General features: G+C 40.1%; 1 protein-coding gene across 1 annotated transcript in view; it reads right to left on the bottom strand.

Annotated features, from left to right (window-relative positions):
• The window catches only part of NT5DC1 (5'-nucleotidase domain containing 1), a 154,432-nt gene extending 136,534 nt beyond the window's left edge, over window positions 1–17,898 (bottom strand). The window contains exons 1-6 of the mRNA XM_074580911.1: window positions 17,767–17,898; window positions 15,687–15,778; window positions 12,636–12,707; window positions 11,075–11,181; window positions 9,583–9,662; window positions 5,891–5,972 (exon numbers count right to left, since the gene is read on the bottom strand). Of these exons, the coding sequence (XP_074437012.1) occupies window positions 5,891–5,972; window positions 9,583–9,662; window positions 11,075–11,181; window positions 12,636–12,707; window positions 15,687–15,778; window positions 17,767–17,859 (526 nt within the window). The 5' untranslated portion in view covers window positions 17,860–17,898. The remainder of the gene's footprint in view (window positions 1–5,890; window positions 5,973–9,582; window positions 9,663–11,074; window positions 11,182–12,635; window positions 12,708–15,686; window positions 15,779–17,766) is intronic.
• Window positions 17,899–25,421: the final 7,523 nt, after the last annotated feature.

Genomic DNA, 25,421 nt, shown 5'->3' on the forward strand with positions numbered 1-25,421 from the left:
TTTTTAAGCTCCTAACATTCTCTAAAACTACAATATTCAGAGTACTGTCAAAAAACTATCACCAAATCCAGACATTAAGAACATACCTTCACAAGCATGCAGACACTCACAAAAATCAGAACAGCACCACCACCCCATATTTGGAGATGATCTTTGCACCGATTTTCCATGAACAGTTAATTCCTTTAAAACGCAATAGTCTGGGGAATATATTTTACTTACATGGTAAATTTATCAGAGGGTGACAGTAATTAGTCAGTAGACAATCATATTGACCATACCTACATACACTCACATCTCACAAACATTAGACATTACATTAATCTGTTACGGCACTGTGAAAAGTTAATTGTAAAAAGTAAGATAGCTTAGTAAAATACGCGCTTATAAATTATGAAACCATAATAGTTTGTTGATACATTTCTTCCAATGACAGTTACCATTAATGTGTATCATATACATCCAAAACCTTATGAACTATTATTTTAGCTTCATTTTTTTAAACAGAAGTTTTTAATCACTTGCACTAAAAGTATGTAGGCCTATGTTTAAAAGTTTTGTGATATTACCATTTCTTCATGAAAGCAGAACCTGAGGCTTGTTATTTTGTGTACATTTGAAATCAGCAAGTTCATAAGTACTTGATAATACATTAGGATTAATAAAAAAAGCGAGGACAGCTTTAGGTTGATCTATCATTAGCAAAACTATATAACATTTTGGAAACTATAAAGAACTACCAAGAAAGTAACTTCACAGAATTTTTTTTTTCTCCCTTATTAAGTGTTGCTGGATAAGGAAGCCTGTGGTTTAGGCTATACTTCGGTAAAATAATAAATGCTTAAGTGGAGTGTAACTTGAGATCTGCTTATTTTAGCAGCCAACTAGACCTCGGCAAACAAATAGGTATTACTATTACAAACACTGCACACAAATGTTTGTATGGAAATAATACAGTGGACAGTACCACAATTTATAAGTAGCAATCCTGCAATACTTTTCTTTCAAGCCAAAATAAAACTCAAAACACTTGAGTCTGAATTGTCTGTTCCCACTTTTCTACTTCCCTGTTTTAGGCCAAATATTAATTATAGATCTCCTAAGAATTATCTCTTTATTGCACTAAAAATGTTCTCCTGTGATCATTTGCATTAGTTCAACAGCACTTTCCAATATTTAAACACAGCATGCGCTGCTGCCAATACATTCAACCAATCTGGCACTTTTGTTTCAGAAACAAATAGAGGGACTGGACTCTGCAGCTGGAAAATACTGCTTAGTAGTTGTACAGTTTCTGGTTAATTGCTTTACATCTGAAATGTATGCCAAAGCACATGTTTAAAATTGTTGGAGATGCTCGGCAGTACATTACCGTTCTGTGATTCCAATTAACTACTCTCTGCACAAGAAACTGGGCCCAGACAGTATTCTTAAAAGCATAGTTCACTAAACCTTATCGTCCACGCACTTTAAATCAGGTTTTGTCCTTTAAGGTCAGCACACAGGACTTCAAATAAGTCTACCACTTAGTACCTCATGCCCATCTTTTTGAAGGCTTTTCATAATTGTTCAGACACTAAGTCATTAAGAAAGCAATTCTTAACACTGAAAAACTAGAGATTACACACCAAATTGTGGCACAAGCACAACTTCTACCTTGATTTTAGCTTTGGATTCTTAATTTAGAGGGGACCTTGAGAAGGTCTGTAAGATTTTTTTTAAATTTGTTTTTAAAATATTTTTCTCCACAAGATGATCAGCAATCTACCTAAAGATGAAGCTCCTCCAAAAAGCACATCTTTTCTGGATCATCAGAGGAAAGAAAATCCAATATGAGATAAAAATGAAAACATAAGAGCCTGTAATAGTACAAAACTCACTTCCAAAGGCTTAAAAAAAATTCTGAGACAAATTTCAGTAGTTCTTAAGTGTTCAAACACACAAAGCACCCAAATAATCCCTTCTGTATTTAGCTGGAAAGGCCAGCAGAGCAGTGTAACAAATTTGTTTCCTTCTATCTTTGTTGCCATTTTCACGATTAGGACAAATAACCATCTTTCATCACTGGTCTACATCAACACTAGGAATTTCTCATGTTTTGCAGGATTTTTGGAGAACTTTTTCCTTTCAGTCAGAAAAGCATCTTTGCTTTTTGTTTGTTGTATTTGATGTTGCATATAAAGGCTATAATGCACATATCATGGGCATCTAGATCCACTACCTTCTGCCAAGACAACAGGGTAACGGCATAAACTTGCAATCAAAAAACCTCTGTGTGTGTGTGCGTGTGTGTCTATGTGTGTGCATGCACGTTTTTGGGAAGAGAATGGAGTGGTTTAGAAAGATCCAAAGTTTTCCTCCCCAAAGTAACACTTCACATACATCAGCATGCTGATGTATTGATCAGAATACTGATCAATCACATAAAAGAAAAAATGCAAGTTACTAAAAAACCAGGTTTTAAGTCTAGCACTTTCTTTCTCTGATCATTTTCCATTTTGTAAAAGATGGTCAGTGACAAACTTCTCAGTTGCACCCTCGAAACCAGAAAGCAGACCCATCAAGCCTTTTTATGGGCAATTTTTGAAGTCTCTGCTGACATATTAGCCGTGATCTTTTTACTTCCAAACTGAAATATAATCTTATGAACTGATCGGAAATATTACAAGTATGTCATTTTCACTATATAAACACAGATGGTACAGTTTTCAGAAGTGCCAGGGAAATGATAGGGAAATACAACCACGGAAGACAGAGAGAAAGCAGCCTTTGAGAGAAGACGTTTTACAAAATTCTGCTTTAAGAAGTTGTATCAGGCATCTTCCTCCTACAAAAACTATTGAATTTCTGTCCAAATATCACCAAATCTGAAATTTTTCATGTGGATATAATTATACAGTACTTCAAGCCCTCATTACTCCTCTAAAGATCAAACTTTGTTTCCATAATGCGCTGTGGAACTTTGTCTGCATATTTATACAGTTTCAAATACATTGCCACATGCCATTTCTTTTAAAATTGCTCTTTACTAATTTATATAGAATATAAACTAAGAGAAACACATACAAAGTAATGTTAATCACCTTAAAGCTCCAAAACATTCCAGTAATAAGTTAAAGATTTACAAAAAGGATTACTCAAATTTTAAAGCTCAACTTGGATATCAATTGCAGAGGGAATTCTTGCAGGTATTATTAGGTAAGAAATGACCATTTTGAAAATATAAGTATCCGTGTTCACTGCTATCTGACATCACACTTTTCTGACAGTATTGTTTAATAGATCCCCATCCCCCCTCCTCTTTTTTTTTTTTTTTTTTGTTATTCTTTAGAAAGGAAGATCTGAATAACACAAGACTATTTTGGAACCCTCTCACTCTCCCTCTGCAAGCCTCAGTTCTTCTTTACAAGTAGAAGAGTGGGTTAATACCCTTCATTAAGCTGTCAGGACAATCATGGCTATCTGAAAGAGCCATCCAAAAAAAATATCATAGGGCAATTATCTAAGGCAATTACCATAGCTAAGACAATGAAAAGCAAAATCCACCAGACACCTGATTATGATCAAAGAAATCATGTGAAAAAGAGAAGGGACACAGAGAAACAAGGGCACACTGACAACAAACCAAAGTGACTCGCAAACACTTAGGGATTTCAAAAAATAAAATGGTCAGTCGTTCTGCTCCATCACTGACAATGGCGCTACTAAGACAGCATTTCAACTCGGGAACTTTGGGAACTTTGCGTCTCCTCAACTGACCTCTTAATACGTTTGCTTTAGAATTTTACCTTGACTAACTGTTAATGAGCACTGCTTTTCTCTGAAGGGTTAAACCCCCTACAAGGCATGGAGTTAAGTCAAGAGGCTGTGGTTTTCAGGCCAGGCTGCGGGCTAAGAAAGACGGTGGGGCTTCCTGGTATGTAGACGTTGGGCTGGAGCCAGGTTTAGGAGTTTCCTCAGGAAGTTATGTTAAGCTTGCAGCTGAGAAAAAAAAAAGTCTCTTTGGCACAAGCTTGTGACAGAAGATTAGTACAGTTGTTCTCATTGCACAGGGAGACCCAAAGCAAAAAGAGATACTCCACAGGAATAAAAAGAGATACTCCATGGGAATATCACAGGTAAGTGACACAGGAAGACATTCTCTGGTTCTTCTGACTCCCTGTTCAGTACTTTATCCCCTGGACCACATTATTAAAAGGAAAACAAGACCACCATGAGGCCTCTCAAAGCGATGCATGACAGAGCGTAGTACTTTCATATATTAAAGAACTGTATACAATCTGCATGGTTTTACTTCTGATTTGACAGAGCTTTATCCAAAATAACTCATGCCTATCAGTAACTATGTTTTCTTGTATTTTCAATACTGTTGTGCATGTGCCTCATGACTTTTGTAATAGAGAACGAGGTGTGTTACATTAAGTACCAATTCTGATGACTCAAAAAGCACTAAGTCATCACACATCTGTTTGTATGCAGATTCCATGCTTACATACACAAATAGGAACCTGATAGGTAGGTATATGCATAAATGTACACATGCATGCCTACACAGACACGCATATACAAATAAAACAGTTATTTAATCGAGTTCAAAGATCAGACTTTGACTGCTCTATCATTTAATTCATTTCCAAAAAACGCTTTTAAAAATTATTCTTTTTGCCAAATGCTGCATGATCCACACCTTTTAAAGCAAAGAGCTTTCATGATTTGAAAAAAGAATTAACAAAATGCTAAAAAAATAGTTACAGTTGATTAGCATTGGTTTAATATCAGCAGAAAACAAAGAATACATTTATTTCATGTATGAATGAGTTCCTAGAGGAATTCTTAACTACCAATCACACTCAAAGCTCCAATGAAAACACAGTAACAACAACAAACAAAACATTTTATGACTATATTGCTGTCTTTTACAATATGCATCCTGACATCAGCTTCTATTTTTGTTTAGAACCTTTCTGAGACAATTTTGTCAATTCCATTTGAAAGGAATACAGCAAGCAGTACAGCTCTGGCAAACAAAAGGTAAGTGTCAATTACGAGAGTCCAAACTACACCTGTGCCTTATGAATGCTGCATTAACAGAGGTAATCCTATTGGAAAAATACTGTCAGAAAAATGATACAGAATTCTGAACTGAGCTGCAAATAGTATTTTTTACAAAAAAACATTGTTAAAAATAGTTTCAATTAATTGTGTGCACACACAAGATGGTTAACCTTTATTTTCAACTTCTTATTTTATATGCCTAAGAGAAACTCAGAAGTTAAGTTTGTGAAAGAAGGAAAATAATTTCTAGCTGAAGGGTATCCAAGATGTTTTCCAACTCTAATTTATATTACAGTATTATAAGGTTGGATTTGGGTGGAGGAAGGCTATTATAAAAAAAAAAAATATCCTCTGCAATTTTTAGTATGTTTATAATAACAATCTCCTCACTATTGTGTCAATACTACATGAGGAATTCTAATAAAAAAACTAGCGCACTAAAGAAAGTTATCAAATATTTGTTAGTAATTTTTTTCCAATGCACTTCTGATTTTATTTATGATTACAAAAACACAAGGAATAAAATCATAATACAGTTCAAAGATGTCCACATTACTATACCAATCATGTTAAGAAACCATTTTTCCATTAAATTCAGTGAAGGAGCGCATCGCAAGTGTTATTAAAGATAGCAAAACAGTTCCAGATAAATGAAATGGTAATGATAAAGATCTTCTATTCCAAGATAAACATATGCCTACTATACAACTATTTGTAAGCTTAAAAAGTAAAAGCTGTGTTGAGTAGCCTACAGCGTACTTGCAAATGTATTTGCCTTGGCAAGTACATGTAATATTTTCAGTTGTTATAGTAAGTTTTCAGTGAACCCACTTACCTTTAAAAGCTGTTATTTTATAATTATGCTGGATAGCAGCCACCATGTCCTTCCAGAAGTCATATTTTTTCTGACCATCATGCTGTAAGTGTCAAAAGGAACCTAGTCATTACATCAAGCATCAGCTATTTCGAGCTTTCATATTGAAACAGTGACACAAATGCCATTAATAAACAAAAATATTTGGACTAAAACAGTCTTAGTAGGATAGGACATTAGGACTCAGTAGCACCCAGCTTAACTTTGGATAACTGCAGACAAGTTACCTCCCTACTTCAGAAGGTTATCGTTGGGGAGGAACAGGAAAGATGAAAGGATTCATATTTGTGAGGAACTCTTTAAGACATTACAGCAAAGGGAGGCATTAGACACAACAGCAACTTACTGAATGAGCCATTCCACTGACATCTGGGGAAAAGAAGTGCCTAGAGCTGCAGATGCTGTACTTAATTAGCAGGTTGACGTGATCTACAGCCTGGCACTCATATCACCTTCCACCCTCAGAACTGGCAAAATCCTTTGCTATAATTTAGAGGCAATGTCCTCCTGCCAACATCTCCACCCCAAACACCATACAAAACATTCACCCAGAAGCCAGGCTGAGCAGCACGGCGTCACATTGTCCCCTGAAGACTGCCAAACCCCAGCTCTGGCGGGAAGACAGGGGAAGGCAATCTGTGCTTGTGAACAGCCTCTCGCCGTTCCTAGAAAGCTGCCCAGGCACGGGAGCGCTCCAGCTGACCTCAACCGCCCTCTCAGCATCTCACCAAGGGAGACGAAAAGCTTCTCAACCAGCCAAGCCCCACAGCACTCTCAAACTCCAGAAGTTTTAGGAGAGCTGAATTAAATAAATACAATTATGCATCCAGCCAATACTGCAGAGCAGAGGATTAGCTACTGAGGTTGTTAAGAGGTGTTCAGCAGGTGGGATAGCCTCTTTGAGTTTGTACACCATGGAAAGTATCTCTGTAGTGCTGTTACAGGCTTTCCACACCTACGTGAGGATAAATTTCAAGGCAACTGTTAACAGATTTCACAGCATTGCCCTCTGTGCCCTGACCATTGCACTGATACCTGAATAATGACCCATTTTGGAAGCATACAGCATTTTCTAGAGAAGGAAACATTCAGAAACTAAAAAAAAACACCCCTTAACATCACCAATCAAAACCATGTAGGTTATACGTACTGAAGTAAACTGCTATTTCAGGCCTAATCTGCCATGGAGGCTTCCAGAGGAACAGTCTCCCCTTAATTTCACAACTGGCAAGTCACACAAACAAGTCCCACTGTGCACGACTGACAAGCACTATGGCAGTCTGCTTATCATCCACCAGCTCCACAGGTTAAGAGCAGAAAAGATACAATGCTGTGGCTTTCAATTTTTATTTTTTTTAATCCATTCCTATAGCAAACTGCTGCAGAAATACATAAAAGAACTAATAAAGAGAAAAGGTTTCATGTATGTCAAACTTCAGTTAGCTGCTAGCCAAGGTCATTATTCAAAGGCGTGTTCAGGAGATGCTGGGGAGCACCTAGCTGTCTAGTGGCAATGGCACCAGCCTACACTAGCACTAACCTTGAGACAGACGGATTCAACTGTCCACCCGCTTCGTATTCCACGTGTCTGACTTGCTCCTAAGTTTGGGGGTTTGGTTGTTTTTGGTTTTGGTTTTTTTTTTTTTTTGTTTCTTTAAAAGATAAATAAATCAGTGCAATGAGCTAACAGCTCCTCACAGTGCTCTTCTGAGGACAGATGGATACTAGTTTAAAAGTGGGTACACTTCCTTCAAAACATCTGGCCTGAGAGAAGACTAAAACAGCTGTCAAACTAATTCCTTGCTAATCTACAGGCGTTGCATACGAGACATACAAGAAAACAGACCAATTACCAGAAAGCAGAGAGAAAATTATGTGCATGCACATGCAGTCCACCATGATTTTGGTGCGATTATCAAATGTGATTTCATTAGCTGAACTACCAGTATTTTGTGTAGCTCTTCATTGCGAAGATCCAAACCAGCAAGAAGCTCCTCTGCTTTTCTGGCTCCGATACAGCAGATTCATTTTTAAAAGCGCAGAGCGGCCCAGCATTCAATTCCTATGTAAACCCATTTTGAATCCAAACCCAGCAGTTCTCCCATCTATTTCCAGTAGGTAACTTTCCTGATCCTAGAATGTTTTCTAAAAATGGTAAGAAAATAGCCCTAACTAAACAGGTCCCAGAACAGGAAACAGAAGCCTCTACTTCCTTTCAGAAATGTGGGAGGAAAAAACGTGATGGCTTCTAACCCTTCGGATGCAGCATTTTGCAGGCATGAGTGCTGGAGAGGCCTACCACCTCCTGCCTTGCACCTTTCTCACCTGATGCTAACCTTCTGGGAAATTCCTGCAGCCCAGTAAAATATTCAAGAACTGCTAGCTGATAAAAAGGATGGACGACCCGCTTCTGGTAGCTCTCTGGAGAAACGGCACGGGTTTCATTCTCTCTGGCTGAAGTTGGCACTGACACAGGGTGAGTGTTTCAGCTTATGAACTAGTAACTGAACGTGCAAAGCTTATGACACATACACACTATGACATCCTTTCTCTCCCAATAAGAAGGTGATTTGTGCGAGTCCAAATTAAATATAAAATGAAGTAATACAATACAGATGTCACATCTGAGAGAGGGTTCTAAGCTCTAACATTAGAGGAAGGAGATTAATGAGGCACAAAATTAAGGAGTCTTACAGTGCACCTGTCCTAGTGTTTCCTGATAAGCTAGCTTTAGCTGACTCTTTGTGCAGCACTTGGACTTAGGCAGCAATCTACTCAGGGTGCTATTTTGGAGTGGAGGCTAAAGGCTCAAGTCAGCTGATGCCCAGAGGGATCCCAGATACCCATCTCACAGCTCCTAAGTTCACTCTGCAGACAAAGTTCAGTATTTGCAATTTGCAGTGCTGCAGCGCTTTGGTATCTTCAGACAGAAGATAACATCAGTACTCTTTTGACACCAATATACTTACTGTATGAGAAGAACCCTCTCTGACCCTCAGCTACACACAAGTCCAAGACTCAAGCCTTCTTTACCACAACCAAATCAATTAGCCTCAAACTTCAAAGGTAGCATTTAGGATATTTTACCTATCTAAAAAGCACTGAAAAAGGTTCAACAACTGTATTTTCTGCTTTGAGAATTTAACTTGTTTAGCAGAGGGAAAAAAAAAAAAAAAGGGATACTGTTGTAGAGGTGTATTTACATCTGTGTATACAGATCAATATATTTAAGACAAAAACAAGTTTAAAAAGGGATGGAGTTAAGCTTTCAACTCATTAACAACTTGCAAATTAACATGCTGTCTTACTCAGAAGACTTAGATTTAATTCAAGTATCATCAAGTATAATTAAAGGAGATTTTAAGAAATCTATTCTGCATATCACAGAGTAAACTTGAGAAAACAGTGCAGTTCTAGTCGTATCCTAGTTATTTGTGCCCTCTGGTGGAAGTATATTTATTTTGAACATTCCATATGGCTCACAACTAGCTTTGGAAACAACTTGAATACACTGTCTGACATGAAAAATTCCAAACAAGAAAAAAAACTAAAGACCTTGATGCTGTTGTATGTTTTTAATAATGCATGGAAGCAGTGCGGTGGGGGAAGAGAAAGATAATGCAATGATTAGTTTCAAACAATCCAGTTCTTACCTGATCTAAGCTGTCCACAACCCTGGCACACAAGAGAGCTCCCGGCAGGTCAAAATAATTATCATACAAATAGTATTTAGCTGGAAAATAAAAAATAAAAAAAAATTCCACTATTTTTAAGACATATTGTATGCTTTAATCTCAAATTAAAAAATACATTTAAATAATAGTACAAGCTCCTATTTGGATTTTACTGGTAATAAGCATTATCTGCTTCATGATCTCTGTTAGCCTTTATTCCCACTTCCGATTCTCATAATTGGAAATGGAAAGTTCTTCACCTATATCAAGGCAGAGAGATTTTAAAAATACATTTTAAAGTTCTAAAAGTTAAGGTGGAAGAGATGGGGGAGAACCATGAGTTTTAAGAGTCAGGGCAGTACCACTTAACTCCTCCAAAGTATCCTTTTTCCTAGCAGTGGAAACACAAAGAAAGAGTTTGAGAAGTTGTTTCATAAACATTTGGACAGGTTTTACTCATAGTCTCATCCTGTGCACACACATGCTGCAGACATAGCCTTAGCTCAAGTGGAAGCATGCCCACATTATTATGTGAGCCCTCAAAACAGAACAAAATCAGGAGGGCGCAAACGTTCCCCCAGACTGAGGTCATGTTCAGCAACTCTTTCCTAGGAGTAAAATAACTTAACCAGATGATTATTTTTTTTTTGCATTCATGATCTTGTCTGTGCTGTCTCTTAGGCAATTTAAAGAACAACTCATCAAAACAGGGATTAACATTCACAGGAGAGAGTGAGTGCACATCTCAATGAATAAGAAAGACACATTTGCTATGTGACCAAAGGAAACCTTTTTCTTCTACCTTGTTGCAAATGATTACCTGCCGTTTAGAGTAAGCATCACAAACAAGTTTAGGTCAGCAAAATCTCAAGGAAGATATCTCCGTTACACAGGACAATGCAACTTAACTGAGCACATTATGTGTATTACTCACAATTGCCAAGATGAAAGTAAAATGGAGAGGAAGCACAGAACGGCTAGCAAGAATGCAAACAGTGCCTTCAAAGTGACTCCCATCTTAAAACCAAGAAACTACAGTTGCAGGAGGACAGGTTTTGTTTCCAGATATGCTCTGTTCTTTGCACCTGCACCCAGGCCTCCAGTAACAGCACTGATGGTAATGAGTCAACAATTAAGAAAAATTTAAGATTTACCAAATCTATCCAAATGAGATAGGCTGGTAATCTCAGCCTACTTCATCAAGGAACAATGTGCCCACCTCTATAAAACATGCCTATAATGTCAGGCTCACTTGCCTCATCACCGGTGAGCTACTTCTAAGTTGAACTCTAGTATTAGAAGTTGAAAATAGAAAAAACCCCACAACGCTCCCCCAAAACAATCATCTATTCCAGTAATTCACAGCTCAAGTATTTTTTAAATATTTGTGGTAAAAACCAATGCTATGAGGCACTGAAGGGGCTAGAGCAATTTCAAAGAAGAGGACATACTAATGCAAGGACATGCTAACCTGTGCGGGAAACCATTCCACTGACTGTATTAAAATGCTTCCACTCCCTCCTTCCATACGTCTCCAGGATCTCTTCGGATGTCATGCTCTTTGTACCATGGCTTGCCCTATTTGATGCATTAAGTTATTTATATAAAATAAGAAAGAAAAAGGTTGAAAACAGCCAAACTACTCCTAGTGCAAAGTAATGCATTGCAACTGAATACTGAGGTGCATGCAGGTTGATCAGAAGCCACTTTTTTTATAACTTAGAAGCTTCCCAGGACCTAAGCTTTTATCATATACATTACAGTCCTCGATAAAAGCCCTACTACACAGAGGTTTTGCTGGCCGGGGGCACGGCTACTGTGCCTCACCTGCTAACACAATTACTCTGCGTTGCTCGAATGTTCTCAATTGTGTGAGGACACTCGCTATACTTGAACTATCCATATACACTACACAATAAAACACAGTGCAGAAAGCCTATACATCATTCTGAAGCCTGCGAACATTCACAGAGCGCAGGGCAGAACTATGGAAAAGTGCTAGTTTGAGCCGTGCGTGCAGCATGTGTAATACAGGAGTACGCACAAGCCTTTTTAGGAATTAAAAATCAACTAGCTTGACGATCAAATTGGGCCCCAAAAGAATGCAGAGACTCCAGTTTTGAAGCAGACACAGGCAATGCTAGGAGAAGAAATCCTGTATCACTCTTCCCTTTACTGTAGCGTATCCTCCAGTCTTGAATTCTGCCTTTATACTCTGAAATACATGGTACTAAATGAATTTCAGGATACACAGCAAAGACTCACAGGTATTTCTTCCTTTCTTTGAATGAGATCTGATTTTTCCCTAGCATCTTCAAAAGCTCCTTCTCCCCTATGCTATCAGAAAAACAAAAGTAGTCTATCTTGAGTAATAAATTATGGATTTTCATTTTGGAAAAAAAATAAGGGGGAAATGGGACTGGGATTGCTATACTTTAGATATATTTACTTTTCAGATTTGTGATTCAAAATAGAAATCGTCTATGTTTTTGTAAAAAAAAAGCTTTTAAGAGGAAAAAAAACCCTGAATCTTCAGAGTGAATGTGTCAATTTCTGTGTTTAATTTACCTTAGGCTATTTAAATTATAAGTTGTAGGCCTGCAGAATTTTGAATGTGTATGGTACAAAGATAATACTGCTTTCGTCATTAGCATTAGTCATTAGCACTCACTCTGAGACAGGTTAATCACAAAGAAAAACCTTACCCTGGATTTTAGCAGAACTCGAAGTAGCCACTGAAAAACTGAATTTACTTTCAAGATCAGTATTGCCCTTAGAATCTTAAATGTTTATTAAAAATGATATATTCTTTACTAGCAGCGATCATGGAAGTATGATGAAAAAAATTTATATGGACCATTAAGAGAAACTGAGCACCACATTACCAAAGAGTACATAAACTTTTACATCTAATAAATGAATGTATGCTGAAAGTAGTATTTTAAATATTTAATAAAACTGAGAGATGGCTTTCAGAAAGAGGATAAAATCTTTGTGTTTGTTTAACAATATAAACTTATTGTCAATATTACCTTAAAACTGTTCCATCTTCTGCAAGTTTCAGGAAGTTTCCTTCTTCAGTGTCCAACACCAAGCCTTTACAACTAAGAATAATTTTATTTTAAGGAAGAAGCAAACAATTAATGCTTTCAGAGGAACGTCTTGTTATAGATCAGAATAGTGAAATACAATTAAAGAAGGTATACAATGATGCTATACAAAACCAGCAAAATCACAACCCTTCAAATACTTTTATGTTTGAACAATGCTTTATATATGCAAATACATATTACTACAGTGAGGACTGGATTTCCTTACATGTCAAAGTCATACTAAATAAATCCAGTTCCTCTGTTCAGTGAATTCAGTGACTATTCACATATGTAACGTTGGAGGATTAAGGTCCAAACATATACAACTAAGAAACGCAATATTTAAGATGCTGCTATTAAAGAAATATATTTTTTTCTTGGTGGCAACTCCCCCACTTATTATCACTGGACTGATAACACCAGTTATTACGGGAGAGAGGGATAAAACATCACTCTAAATGAGGCAACTGAATATCCAAGTAACACGTGAAGCAGCCGCATTGCCATGCTAGGCAGCACTAACAAGGTGCAGAGTTGACAGCGTGGGACAGACATCCAACAAGAGTTCCTAACTCTCCTAGTAAATCTGTGCCTTACAGATAATTCGATCTACATTCACTTAAGTTGTTTGAAAAAATCATGGCTAAGATAATAATGGTTCAATGGCTAGGATAACAATGAATAAACAAGACCGAAAAAGTAATGCCACCGTCATCCTCTGTTATAAGGTACCCAAAGGAAAGAAGATACACCACGGAGGCAGCAAGCAGACCCCAGCTTTTCATGAATGACACCTGGGTGAGCAGCACTGACACACTGGCTACCAGCACTGCGGGCTTGCAGGTCCACATTAACGAATCCCCAGCTCCAATAAGGGACTGAGGCTGAGATATCTAGATCTTAATAAAGGATTTCATCTGTCCTAGGCCTCAAATGATGAGAAATACAGATACGCTGCTTGTCACATGAAAGTCAAAATCAATCTGGTTGGAAACTGTCCAGTCAAATACCAAATTGTGAAAACAACTGATCAAAACTGTTCCCACAATAATCATAGAATTGTCCAGGTTGGAAAGGACCTTTCAGATCATCTAGTCCAACTATCAACTTAACACTGACAAAAACCATCACTAAACCATGTTGCTAAGCACCACGTGTACCCCTCTTTTAAATACCTCCAAGGATGATGTTCCCACCACTTCCCTGGGCAGCCTGTTCCAATGCTTGATAACCCTTTTGGTGAAGAAGTTTTCCTAATATCCAATCTAGATCTCCCCTGGTGCAACTTGAGGCCATTTTCTCTTGTCCTATCACTTGTTACTTGGGAGAAGAGACTGACCCCACCTCGCTAAAACCTCCTTTCAGGTAGTTGTAGAGAGTGATAAGGTCTCCCCTCAGCCTCTTTTTCTCCAGGCTAAACCAGCCCAGCTCCCTCAGCCGCTCCTCATAAGGCTTGTTCTCCAGACCCTTCAACAGCTTCGTTGCCCTTCTCTGGACCTGCTCCAGCACCTCAATGTCTTTCCTGTAGAGAGGGCCCCAAAACTGGACACTCAAGGTGGGGCCTCACCAGTGCTGAGCACAGGGGGACGATCACTTCCCTAGTCCTACTCACCACACTGTTCCCAATACAGGCCAGGATGCTGTTGGCCACCTGGGCACACTGCCGGCTCATGTCAGCCAGCTGTCAATCAACACCCCCAGGTCCTTTCATGCCAGGCAGCTCTCCAGCCACTCTGCCGCAATCCTGTAGCGCTGCATGGGGTTGTTGTGACCCAAGTGCAGGACCCGGCACCTGGCCTTGTTGAACCTCATACCACTGGCCTCAGCCCATCGATCCAGCCTGTCCAGATCCCTCTGTAAAGCCTCCCTACCCTCAGGCAGATCAAAACACCCCACCCAACTCGGTGTTGTGTGCAAACTTACTGAGGGTGCACTCAGTCCCCTCATCCAGATCATCAATAAAGATATTAAGCAGAACAGGCCCCAACACCAAGCCCTAGGGAACACCACTCATGACTGGCTGCCAACTGGATTTAACTCCATTCACCACCACTCCCTGGGCCTGGCCCTCCAGCCAGTGTTTTACCCAGCAAAGAGTACTCCCGTCCAAGCCATAGGCAGCCAGTTTCTCCAGCAGAATGCTGTGGGAAATGGTGTCAAAGGCTTTACTAAAGTCCAGGTAGACTACATCCACAGCATTTCCCTCATCCACCAAGTGGGTCACTTTGCCACAGAAGGAGATCAGGCTTGTCAAGCAGGACCTGCCTTTCATGAACCCGTGCTGACTGGGCCTGATCACCTGGTTGATGCATGCATTAATTAAAAAAAAAAAAAAACAAAAACCAAAAACCCCCAAACCTGTGTTTCTGCTAAAAAAATGTAGTAATTACCCAGCTTTCAAGCCCCCACCCCCCTGGCCTAGATAATAACCTATTAAAGTTAGAAGATCAGAGATTCATGTTCAAGCTCCTGCTCAGAGACAACTGAGCTCAGAGCAGCAACTTGCATTTCAGCCTTTGGCATCACAGCTTTGTGCCTGACATGCCAGCCATGGGCTACCTCCTGGCACGTCAACTTTCCTCGGTTCCTCAGAAGGCTGTTGGGATTATTCTGCCTTACACAAACAAAACCACTTCTGTCAAGATAAAAATTACCAAATTCTGATGGTTACTGGATTTAGCAGTTGAACCGTAGAAGACAAAGGAGACATATAAACCAAGAGAGTAAGCCAGAATAAAAGGCTTGCATCTAGACATCTAGAAGCACAGACAAAGCAAGCTTGGATGCTCAGTTCTCTTCAAAATACCACATTAGAAGCATCTCATGACAAATACTTGTTTGAACAGGTATTTAAAACTGTAATTTTGGATTTATCCATCAGGCCCGACAATCATAACAACTGCCTAATAAGAGAAGCTGTTTTCCAAGCTTTGTAAGTTAGAACATAAAGGAAGTTATGAAGAAAGTTTACGTTATTTCCAAGGTACTCACCAGAAGTCTAAGCTGTCTGGAGCTAGCGTCAGTAGGTCTTCATCATAACCCTTCTCCGTTACCAGATAGTGGGCAAAACTATCATATATTAACTACAAATGAAAAAATAAATGCATTAATTATATTGATTAAGTGAGACCAAAGATATTGCTTCCCTGGAAAGTGGCAAGATGGAAGTGTTAGTACATCCTAGGAAATATCAAACCAGGGACCTAGGGCCCTTACCCCACTGTCCCCACTACTGGGAATCAGTGTCTGAGGGTATTTTTGTCATGGCTAGAAAACAGCTCAAGATGCTCACACAACAGTTCTAGTGCAATGTGTCCAGCATAACCAAGTTTACAGAATTCTACCTTAGTGCCCCCATGCTTTAAGACTGTTGGGAAACCAAGATGGTGAGTACCTAAGACCAGTAACTACTCTTCCCTCCCCAATCTCTTTTTGATTTTAAGGCGTCATGGTTACCAAGACTCAACAAGCGGCTTCTGAAGCAATAAACAACAACCCTTAGAGGACATTTTAAAAGTATCCAATGGAGCATATTTTGAAGGAAACAGGCAACTACTAAGTAAACGGCTACTATTTGTAAGTTCAGGAAGAACGTTGTTAAAGCCTGATATATCAGTCCATGATTTATTAATGTAATGTGCTGGTCAAGTTGTACAAGAAGATCTATGCAGATGCTACCAGGTCGTTAAAGGCCATACAAAAATAGTAATTGCTCCATTTTACTCATGATTCTTTCATTAAAGCTGTTCCCTGGCCTTTTTTCCTTAACTACAGAAGCTGCTCTTGGAATAAATACGAATAATATCTGAGAAAGACTATTATGAAGGCCAAAACTGAAGAGTAAGAACTAAGTGCATCTTCAGCTGTGCCTGTCAGCATTTTTTAGTACTTCTGATTTCCAATAGATAGGGAGGCATGCAGTGGGCACATGTCAGTCTGTCTCCGTGTGCTGTGAGAAGAGTGAACTAAGGTTAGTAAGTGGTTTTGTTTTTTTCTCTATTTTGTTCATTGGGTTTTTTCGTTTGTTTTTTTTTGTTTGGGTTTTTTTTTCTTTTTAAACTCTTATAGTTAACAATTGCCTAACATCTGCCTTCATTGGAGAAAATTCTTATCAGGAAGAACGTGCCCACGCAAGATGTAATGCGTGTGGCGGAACAGAAAGAACACGGAAGGTGAGGCTAGAGTTGTACAGTTTCTAGCAGGAACTTAAGAGCACGTACACTTTGTAACTTGCTCCTGTTGAACCCTCTTTTGTAAGAAAGTTGCCTCTTTACAGAAAGTCACTCACAGCAAAAGGAAGCAATTTTTCCACACAGGATGCTCCGAATCATACCTATTTATGAATGGGACACTTCATAAACATTTGCTTCTCTACCAAATTCTGAAGTATCTTGCAATTAGCGTAGGAGCCCCACGCAGTCCAAAATGTAGGTGCACGGAGGCAAATACAAGGGGAGAGGGGGGCACCATGAGCATCCACGACGCAAAGTGGCAAAGCCCTGACGTCAACAAAGAAGGACGAGTCAACGAAAGGTTATCAGGGAATTTAAAATGTGCCGGTCGGGGGGGGGGGGAAAGACGGAAGAAGCGCCCAATGGCGGGAAGGCACAGCACATGACAGCGGCTCCTCCGCCTAAGGGACAAACAGGGCTAAGCCAGAGATGCCGAGCGCCCCTAAGCTCCGCGTTTTATTTTAAGCGCCAGAAAGTTTGCGAAGGTCGCCTGTCGAAAGCGCTCGCGGGCTTCCGACTCGTGTCTGCAGCATCTCCGGATCTGGCGGGGGGAGGGAGGAAGGGAGGCTCTACCTCTTTTCCCCTCAGCGCCGCTACACATGGGAAAGCCCTGAAGAAGCACCATTTTCAAGCGAGAAGACATGGCTGTCCCCTTCGCTCGGCCAGAGGCCTGCTGAGGAGGCGGCGGGCGAGCCATGAGAGCGTCTCCCTTCTCTTTTTTGGTTTCCCTAGCTATATCCCTGCCGGCAGGCTGGGTGCTGGCTGTCCCCATAGCCGGGGTCCCATAGCCCCGCATCCCGCCTCCCTCCCCCCGCCCCCCCCCCTCGGTCCGCACTCACCCGAGCGCTCTGCGGGAGCTGGTACCGGCAGAGCGTGTGGTCCAGGTCGAAACCCATCACGTCGCAATCGGCCAGGGAGAAGTCCGGCTGCATGGCCGAACCGCCGCCGGGGGGAGGCGGGCGGAGGAGGAAGGCGGGGGAACGGGAGGGGCCTCTGGCGGGGCGGGGGGTGGGCGGGGCGGGGCGGGGCGGCGGGAGCCGCCCCGCCCTCGCCCCGCCCACCCCCCGCCCCGCCGCCGCCTTCTTCACAGAATCCCAGAATAGTAAAGGTTGGAAGGGACCTCTGGAGATCATCCAGTCCAACCCCCCTGCCAGAGCAGGGTCACCCAGAGCAGGTTGCACAGGAACGCGTCCAGGCGGGTTTGGAATGTCTCCAGAGATGGAGACTCCACCACCTCTCTGGGCAGCCTGTGCCAGTGCTCTGCCACCCTCAAAGGAAAGAAGTTCCTCCTCACGTTGACGTGGAATTTCCTGTGGTCCAGCTTGTGCCCGTTGCCCCTCGTCCTGTCACCGGGCACCACTGAGAAGAGTCTGGCCCCATCCTCTTGACACCCACCCTATAGATATTTATAAACCGTGATGAGGTCCCCTCTCAGTCTTCTCCCGGCTAAACAGACCCAGGTCTCTCAGCCTTCCCTCATACGAGCGGTGCTCCATTCACCATACATTATATACACACCATAATTTAGATACACATACTAATGCATACATATGCTTTAGAAATATATTAAATAAATATATAAATATCCATATATACATGTATGTATATATTTTCCAAATTAACAAGTGTCAAACCCGAGCATACAGAAAGAGGCTCATCCAGGGTCTCGCACACAACAGGGGTCCCAACTATAACGATGAGGCAGCAGCCTGGGACCTGAGCACAAGACATTTTCTCTTCCTAAAGCTGCTGCGTTTAGGAAACAGAACAAATTCCTGCCCCACTGAAGTCAATGACCATAATTTTGATTGACTTCAGTAGGTCCAAGAGTTCACCCACAGCCGCTGTTTCACACTATCCTCACATTAACTTAAAGTATGTCTGCCTTGCAGATTATATCGGTACAGCTGTCTTATTTCAGAATGACTTTTTTTCCCCATAAGGACTCATGCAGCTTCCAGAATTTTGTTTAGATTATGGCATTTTAAATTTATAACTTTGCTTGCTATGCCATTTTATACGAAAACTCACCACAAAACCAACTTAATACACTGCAGTATTGCAACGTCGAGACAGATAGTGAAAATCATATATTCATTGATAGCATCCTAGTATGTTTGTGGTGGAAGGGACCTTTAAAGATCATCTAATCCAACCCCCTGGTCGCTGTATTCACTGTCAACTGAATGTAATCTTGAACATCCAGATTTTGTGAGTGCTGCACACTTATATTGGCAGTAATGACAAGCTATCTGAGAATATACAACACAAAAGTATTAATCATATTTAATCTTAAACCACTTTGTGTGAGGAAAAATAGTCACAAATGGAGAGATTCAGCAAGTTAAATTTCAGGTTCTTGAAGCTGAAGATTAAATGAGAACTATGACAACAAGAAATACAGAAGATATTGATGAAGAGAATTGGTTTTCAGTTCTGGGAACAAAGAAGATAAATAAGAGAATATCACCTTCATATTCAGTATTCACAGCACAAATCTGATAACAGGAAAGTCTCGGCAGCTTACTTTCAGCACTCCACCCCCAAAATTTATTTCTTTTCCATTTGTTTTAAAAGTGTTGCTTTGTCTCTCAGGTTCTTCCTTCCAGATGAATCCTTTAAACATACTGACATCCCCCTCTAGGGCCTTTCTCAGAAAAGAGCTGCTTTCAATCGAAATCCCCCTTAACAACTGAACTACCTCAGATTACTTTTTCAGCTCTGTCTTTGAAGTGTGATGGTACCATGAGCTGCTCAGAGATGTCCACATAACTGAGACTGACCTTTTGGGCTATCAGATACTAACTGATAATATTCTCAGTTTCCCCATGGTTAATTTATGTGTCACAGTAATTGTTTTTATATTGTAAATACATGGTAATAATCCATTGAGAATAATCTTAAATCCTGTCTTAGCAGGAGAAATTTCCAGTGGGTGCTGCCCATGGGCGCACAGACCCCATGGAGGGGGCAGGACAGGGCAGTGGATGCAGCCCATGGGTACAGAGACCCCATGGAGCAGACAGGACAGGGCAGTGGGGGGCTGCCCGCACTCGGTGCCCTCGTGTTTAGCGACCTGCAAGAAACATGTGTGAAGTGCAAGATTTGATGTGTCAAAGCCTGTTATAAACATGCAGAGGGGCATTTTGTTTTTCATCGTGCCTCATGCCTGCTTTTCATGCAGAAGAGGCTCGTACCACCATGTAGTTTCAGAGCGCAAGTGTGTACTAGCATGCCCCAAAGTGTGAAAAGAATGTAATGGAGTCTGGTAACATACATAAAGGCATAAGAACCATGTCAAAATACATCAAATAAGTCTTAGCTGTCACACAGGAATTGTAGGCCTCTGAGCAAAACAAGTACTCCAACTCCTCACTGTCTTTGTCCTTAAGAGGGCAGCATTACAATGCAACGGAGCATCCCTGCAAGTTAACTTTGAATCATTTTCACCTTAATCTATTCTACTTTCCTCAAACTTTGGTTTTATTTTCCTAAGGCTGTGTAAGTTGACTTTGTTGGTTGCGTTTTTTGCCATTGGTGTTGCAATGCCATTTGCCTATTTAGGCAGAGGTTGTAAGAATTTAAAAAAGGGAAAGGGCCCCTTATATTACTATGAAAAATATGCATTAGTGATATGTGAGCATAAATGAAGAATTTGAACAAACATGAAGCATTTTCATTTTGGACAAGTAACACTTTCTTACACAAAAGTAAGCTCAGAACAGCCTAGATTTTTCCTTGTTTGCTTTAAAAAACAAATGAAAATACTTTTGGAGTAGAATAAGTCAAACCAAAAAGTGTTTGGTTTCTTTTTATATTTTATTTCAGCACACTGGTAAGAGCTAGAACCTCAGGTTTGCACTTGACTTAGCTTTTAAACCCATGAAGTTGTTAAATGCACAGGTAGAGGAATGCCTCACAGCCACGCCACCCCCCGACACTGACAGCGTACCTCCATCCCCACTGCAGCATGATGCCCACTCTCCCCGCTAGGATAAATCCCTGCTTTTCACAGCACAGGCTCCTCATCTGAGAACTTTTACCTCCATCCCCGACTGACAGGAGGATAGAGCCCACATCTCAGGCTCACGCCACTGGCCCAGCTCAGGGAGCTCAGCATACCTGTCTCCTGAGAGCTCCCCTCATCCTCCCCACAGTCCAGGGTAGCCCCCAGACAAATGCTGCCCTAACGTCACTCCCATCTCAGGTAGATCCACGTATTAGCCCTTTTGGTGCTGCCACAGCACACAAACACCCTTAACAACTCCTGAAAAGCCACCACACAGCTCCCACCCTGCAGGCAGCTCCTGACAACGCACCACTACCCTTCTGCTTCCTCTCTTGCATGTGGATCAATAATAAGATTCAAATACAATGTGGTTGTTTCACCATAGGGATGCTTGTATCTATTTAAGTGAAAGGGCCTAGGGAGCATAAAGCTAGCTTCATCTCTGACCCCGCAATCACGGCTTGAAAGAAAACCTTAGTAGTAGTTAGTGGTAGTCACACAGGTATAACACACGTTTCTGGCATTTTGCGTGTTCTCCACATGTTTACAGTTAAACAGGATTGCAGGATTTGGTTCTGTGTTTTTAAGATTAGGACACTTAGAAGGAAACACTTTTGTTTTGGAACCATTAGAGGAATAAGCTAATGTACAGAAGCAGGCCTCTGATTACAGACTGATGCTTTAGCAGACATAGATCTAACAACACAAATCCATTTCAAGGATATCCTGGTTCTCTGTGAGAGAATGAAAGCTGTCAAAAATATGTTTGCTTTGAAAAACAATCACTAGCACTTACTGTGTCTTTAGTAGACCTTTAAAAGTTTAGCAAAATACTACCTAATTTTGAAAGCATCCCTCTGTGACCCACAGGTTGCCTTGTTACTAGGTAAAGAAGCCTGGTGAACATACTTGACTATTGATCAGGATTTAAGATTTGATTAACTTCTAGAGATTTCAGAAGTTTGACTGTTTATTGGGTTGTTTAGTAGCCTTTTTATACAGCACAAAATATAGGCACATTAACTTTTTCAGTAGAATCACGCACATAGAATTTATAGCATGCTGCTGGGAGTGGGACATCTGATTACATCCAGCACCTCAGTACTGTATTGGCTATGTGGACAGGAGACACATGCTGCTAAAGAGACAAGATTTCCAAAACTAAACTCAGGAGTTCATTAAAAGGTTAAACAGAAAGTAATCCTCCAAGTGCTCAGAATCTCTCAAAAGCTTGCTTATTGTCCTTATCACCTCTCTCAGATCTTGTAACCTAACTCAGGCTGTTCCCACGCAACATGAAAGAAGGAAATGAAAATCAATGATTTTGTCAGAGTGATTAATAGCCAAGAGTGATTGCTGGAGCCTTAGTGAGTGTATATTTTAAAACTCTGAATAGTTGTCTAAAGGTACTTGGAAAGATTTTTCTTTTTGAGCTGGATGGATGCTACATTTAGTCAAAAAGAAATTGTACTGGAAATACAGACTTTTTGGGAAGCTATACTTTCAAAGTAGACCTGTGCAGTTTCTGTGATCTATGGGACAGTGTCTTATTTCTTCTGGGTTTTTTTTGGACATACCATTTTATTTTTACAATTTTAAGCATAAAATCCAGAGTAGGACTCCTAAGTTCTCCGTCCTTATTTCCCATTCATTCATGGTGTACTCATGTGCAGATAACTTAATCACTTATGGCTTCGTTTTCTTCATGACTAAAATTGGAATATGTCTAATCCAGACATTCTGAGGATTTCTGAGTTGTTCAAGTAGGAAACAGGCCTGCATTTCAAGCCTGGCACTTGCTAATGATTGCATAAAAGACAAATCTGATGTATTTAAATACCCAGTCTGCACCAGAGAACAGAGCTATCGAACAGCCAGTGGGAAATGTCACAACTATAAAACTACAGACTTGAAGATAACAGAACTGGAAAAAACCTAAAGACAGTCACCTTCTTACACACAGTTCTTACACACAGAATACTTCTCTGCCCCTCCCCCCCCCCATGTCAAAACAAAGTCTCTGTTGCTCTAATGCATCCTTTTTTCTTACATCTTGTCCTGTTCCTAGCAGATGTGAGAACCACATCAGTGCACACCAGCCTTCTATCTATTTGAAGGCTGTTACTACATGTTTTCCCACACTCTTTTTGTCTAGTTCTTTAAGGTCCTTCCTTAAAGGCTGAGGGGTTTTGAGCCTGCTTAGCTTTCATTCTCAAACTGGATGATATTCATTCATCATTCATTATCAGATTGGTCCATATCTTTTTTTTCCCCAGAATACAGGATCAAAATCTGGGCACATTGCTCCAGTTTTGGCCTTATTAGGGCTGAGTACAGAAATAATGAAGCCACAGTAATGTAACACAGCAATCTGTGCTTTCAAAGTAACATACAAGTTACCTTATTCACTACCATCATAACGATTTAGGGTTTTCAAGATTCTATCCTATCACTATGATGAGTAGAGAGATCAATTTTTTTTCCTTCTTTTTACAGTAAGTTATCTTTCTTAAGGCGTGATTGATCTTCTATTTAAGAAATATTTTCTTCTGTATGTGTTCATTGCTCATTATAGTGGATACTGAGAGTGATGTTACTTGGAGCTGCAATAATAAAATGTTAACAGTAATGTTATAAATCTCAAATGTAAGAACTTCTTTTGAATATAAATTGCATTTGATATTTACTGCTCTGCTTCTGCCTCTAGAGGGTGTCTAGTAATGACCTGATGAAAGGATAAAAAAAGTGTGCTAGATTTTGATAAGAAGGAAGTGATCTAGGAGAATATACTCTAAAACTGTATACTAAGCCTCAAGAAGATTCCATCACTCTGATGTAACTTTTTAAAGATCTGTACTGTGTTTCTATATAAGTCTGTGAAGAAGGTCAGAGCCACCTCTTCTATTTTTAGGAAAACAACATGTTTGCATTCACCTATGTTATTGTGTCCCTCATGCTGTTCTCAGGGAGAGGAGGAATTCTGATAAATATAAAGCTGTGGAAACAGAGACAAAGGAATACGAATTTGGGAATTTTTTTTTCAGAGGAGTAAATTATTTTGTCTACAATAACAGAAGTCTGTATCACAAGTGCTCACCGAAATGGAGTACCACTGAAGATACTTACTTCCTATCGCCTTTCCTTACATTTATAGAGACCATGTCTTGCGTGTTGGGTAATGTTCTTTGTGCGGCATCTCACTGCATACCAATGAAAGACAGAGACAGCAAAAAGAAAACAGGATATAGAAAACTATGTAGAAAATATACAAGGAGAGAGGGAGACCTAGTGTAGAAGAAGGACAGACAGCGCACAGGGTTCATATAATCACAAGAAGTGATTATAGACCTTTTCCTACAGAGAGGTTTTAGCTGCATAAAATCCTAGCGTGTGCACAATTTACAGTAATGTATCTAGCAGGAAGAATAAAAATTAAATGGAGTGGAGAGGGATGTGCTGATCTCTCCTCCCTAGTATCCAGTGATAGGACATGTGGGAATGGTCAAAGTTGTGCCAGGAGAGACTTAGACTGGACATGAGGAAGCATTTCTCTACCGAGAGGGTGGTCAAACACTGCAACGGGCTTCCTACAGAGGTGGTTGATGCCCCAAGTCTGTCGTTGTTCAAGAGGCATTTGGACAATGCCCTTAATAACATGCTTTAACTTTTGTGCAGCCCTGAAGTGATCAGGCAGTTGGACTAGATGATCACTGTAGGTCCCTTCCAAGCAAACTATTCTATTCTATTCTATTCTATTCTATTCTATTCTATTCTATTCTATTCTATTCTATTCTATTCTATTCTATTCTATTCTATATTCCATTCCATTCCATTCTATTTCTATTCTATTTCTATTCTATTCTAAACTTAATAGCTAGTGTTTTTCTACTGTTTTTACATGTAATATTTTAGTAATTTAAAGTAACTAAAAAGGTATGTTAATTATTAAGTTTCAGCTCCTTGTAACATGCTGCCTTTCCCACATGCATAGGTCAGGAGAGAGTGCTGATTTTATTTTGGGGAAAAAACCCCCCACTTTTGTTCACCATCGACACAATGAGTACAGTACTTTGATACACTATTCTTTTCCACCCATCCCTGTTTGGACTTCTCTGCTTCTCTTGATGCAATTCCAACTTCTGAAGATAAAGACAGTGAATCATGCTCATAAGTCATCCATGTCAGAGCATGCACACTTTGATAGAGTTATGTGAGAAATTATCTTGACCCATCATAAAATCTTCATAAATATATACACTTTCTAAATTTAAAAACTGTCTATAATAGGGCCAGTTTTGGAATACATTTTCTTAAAAGAATGGCAGTCATGTTAGCTGATAATTCTTTGTCATCCACTTACAATATTTTTTCCCACCCAGAGACAGATGCAATTAGAAGTATTTTTCATGCCTTAGAGAGCCACAGCGTGGTTTTATTGAGAAAGGCTGTTTTATAGAAAGCAAATTAACTTACAATTTTAAGACT

The sequence above is a fragment of the Larus michahellis genome, chromosome 3 (assembly GCF_964199755.1).
Source record: "Larus michahellis chromosome 3, bLarMic1.1, whole genome shotgun sequence".
Lineage (NCBI taxonomy): Eukaryota > Metazoa > Chordata > Aves > Charadriiformes > Laridae > Larus > Larus michahellis.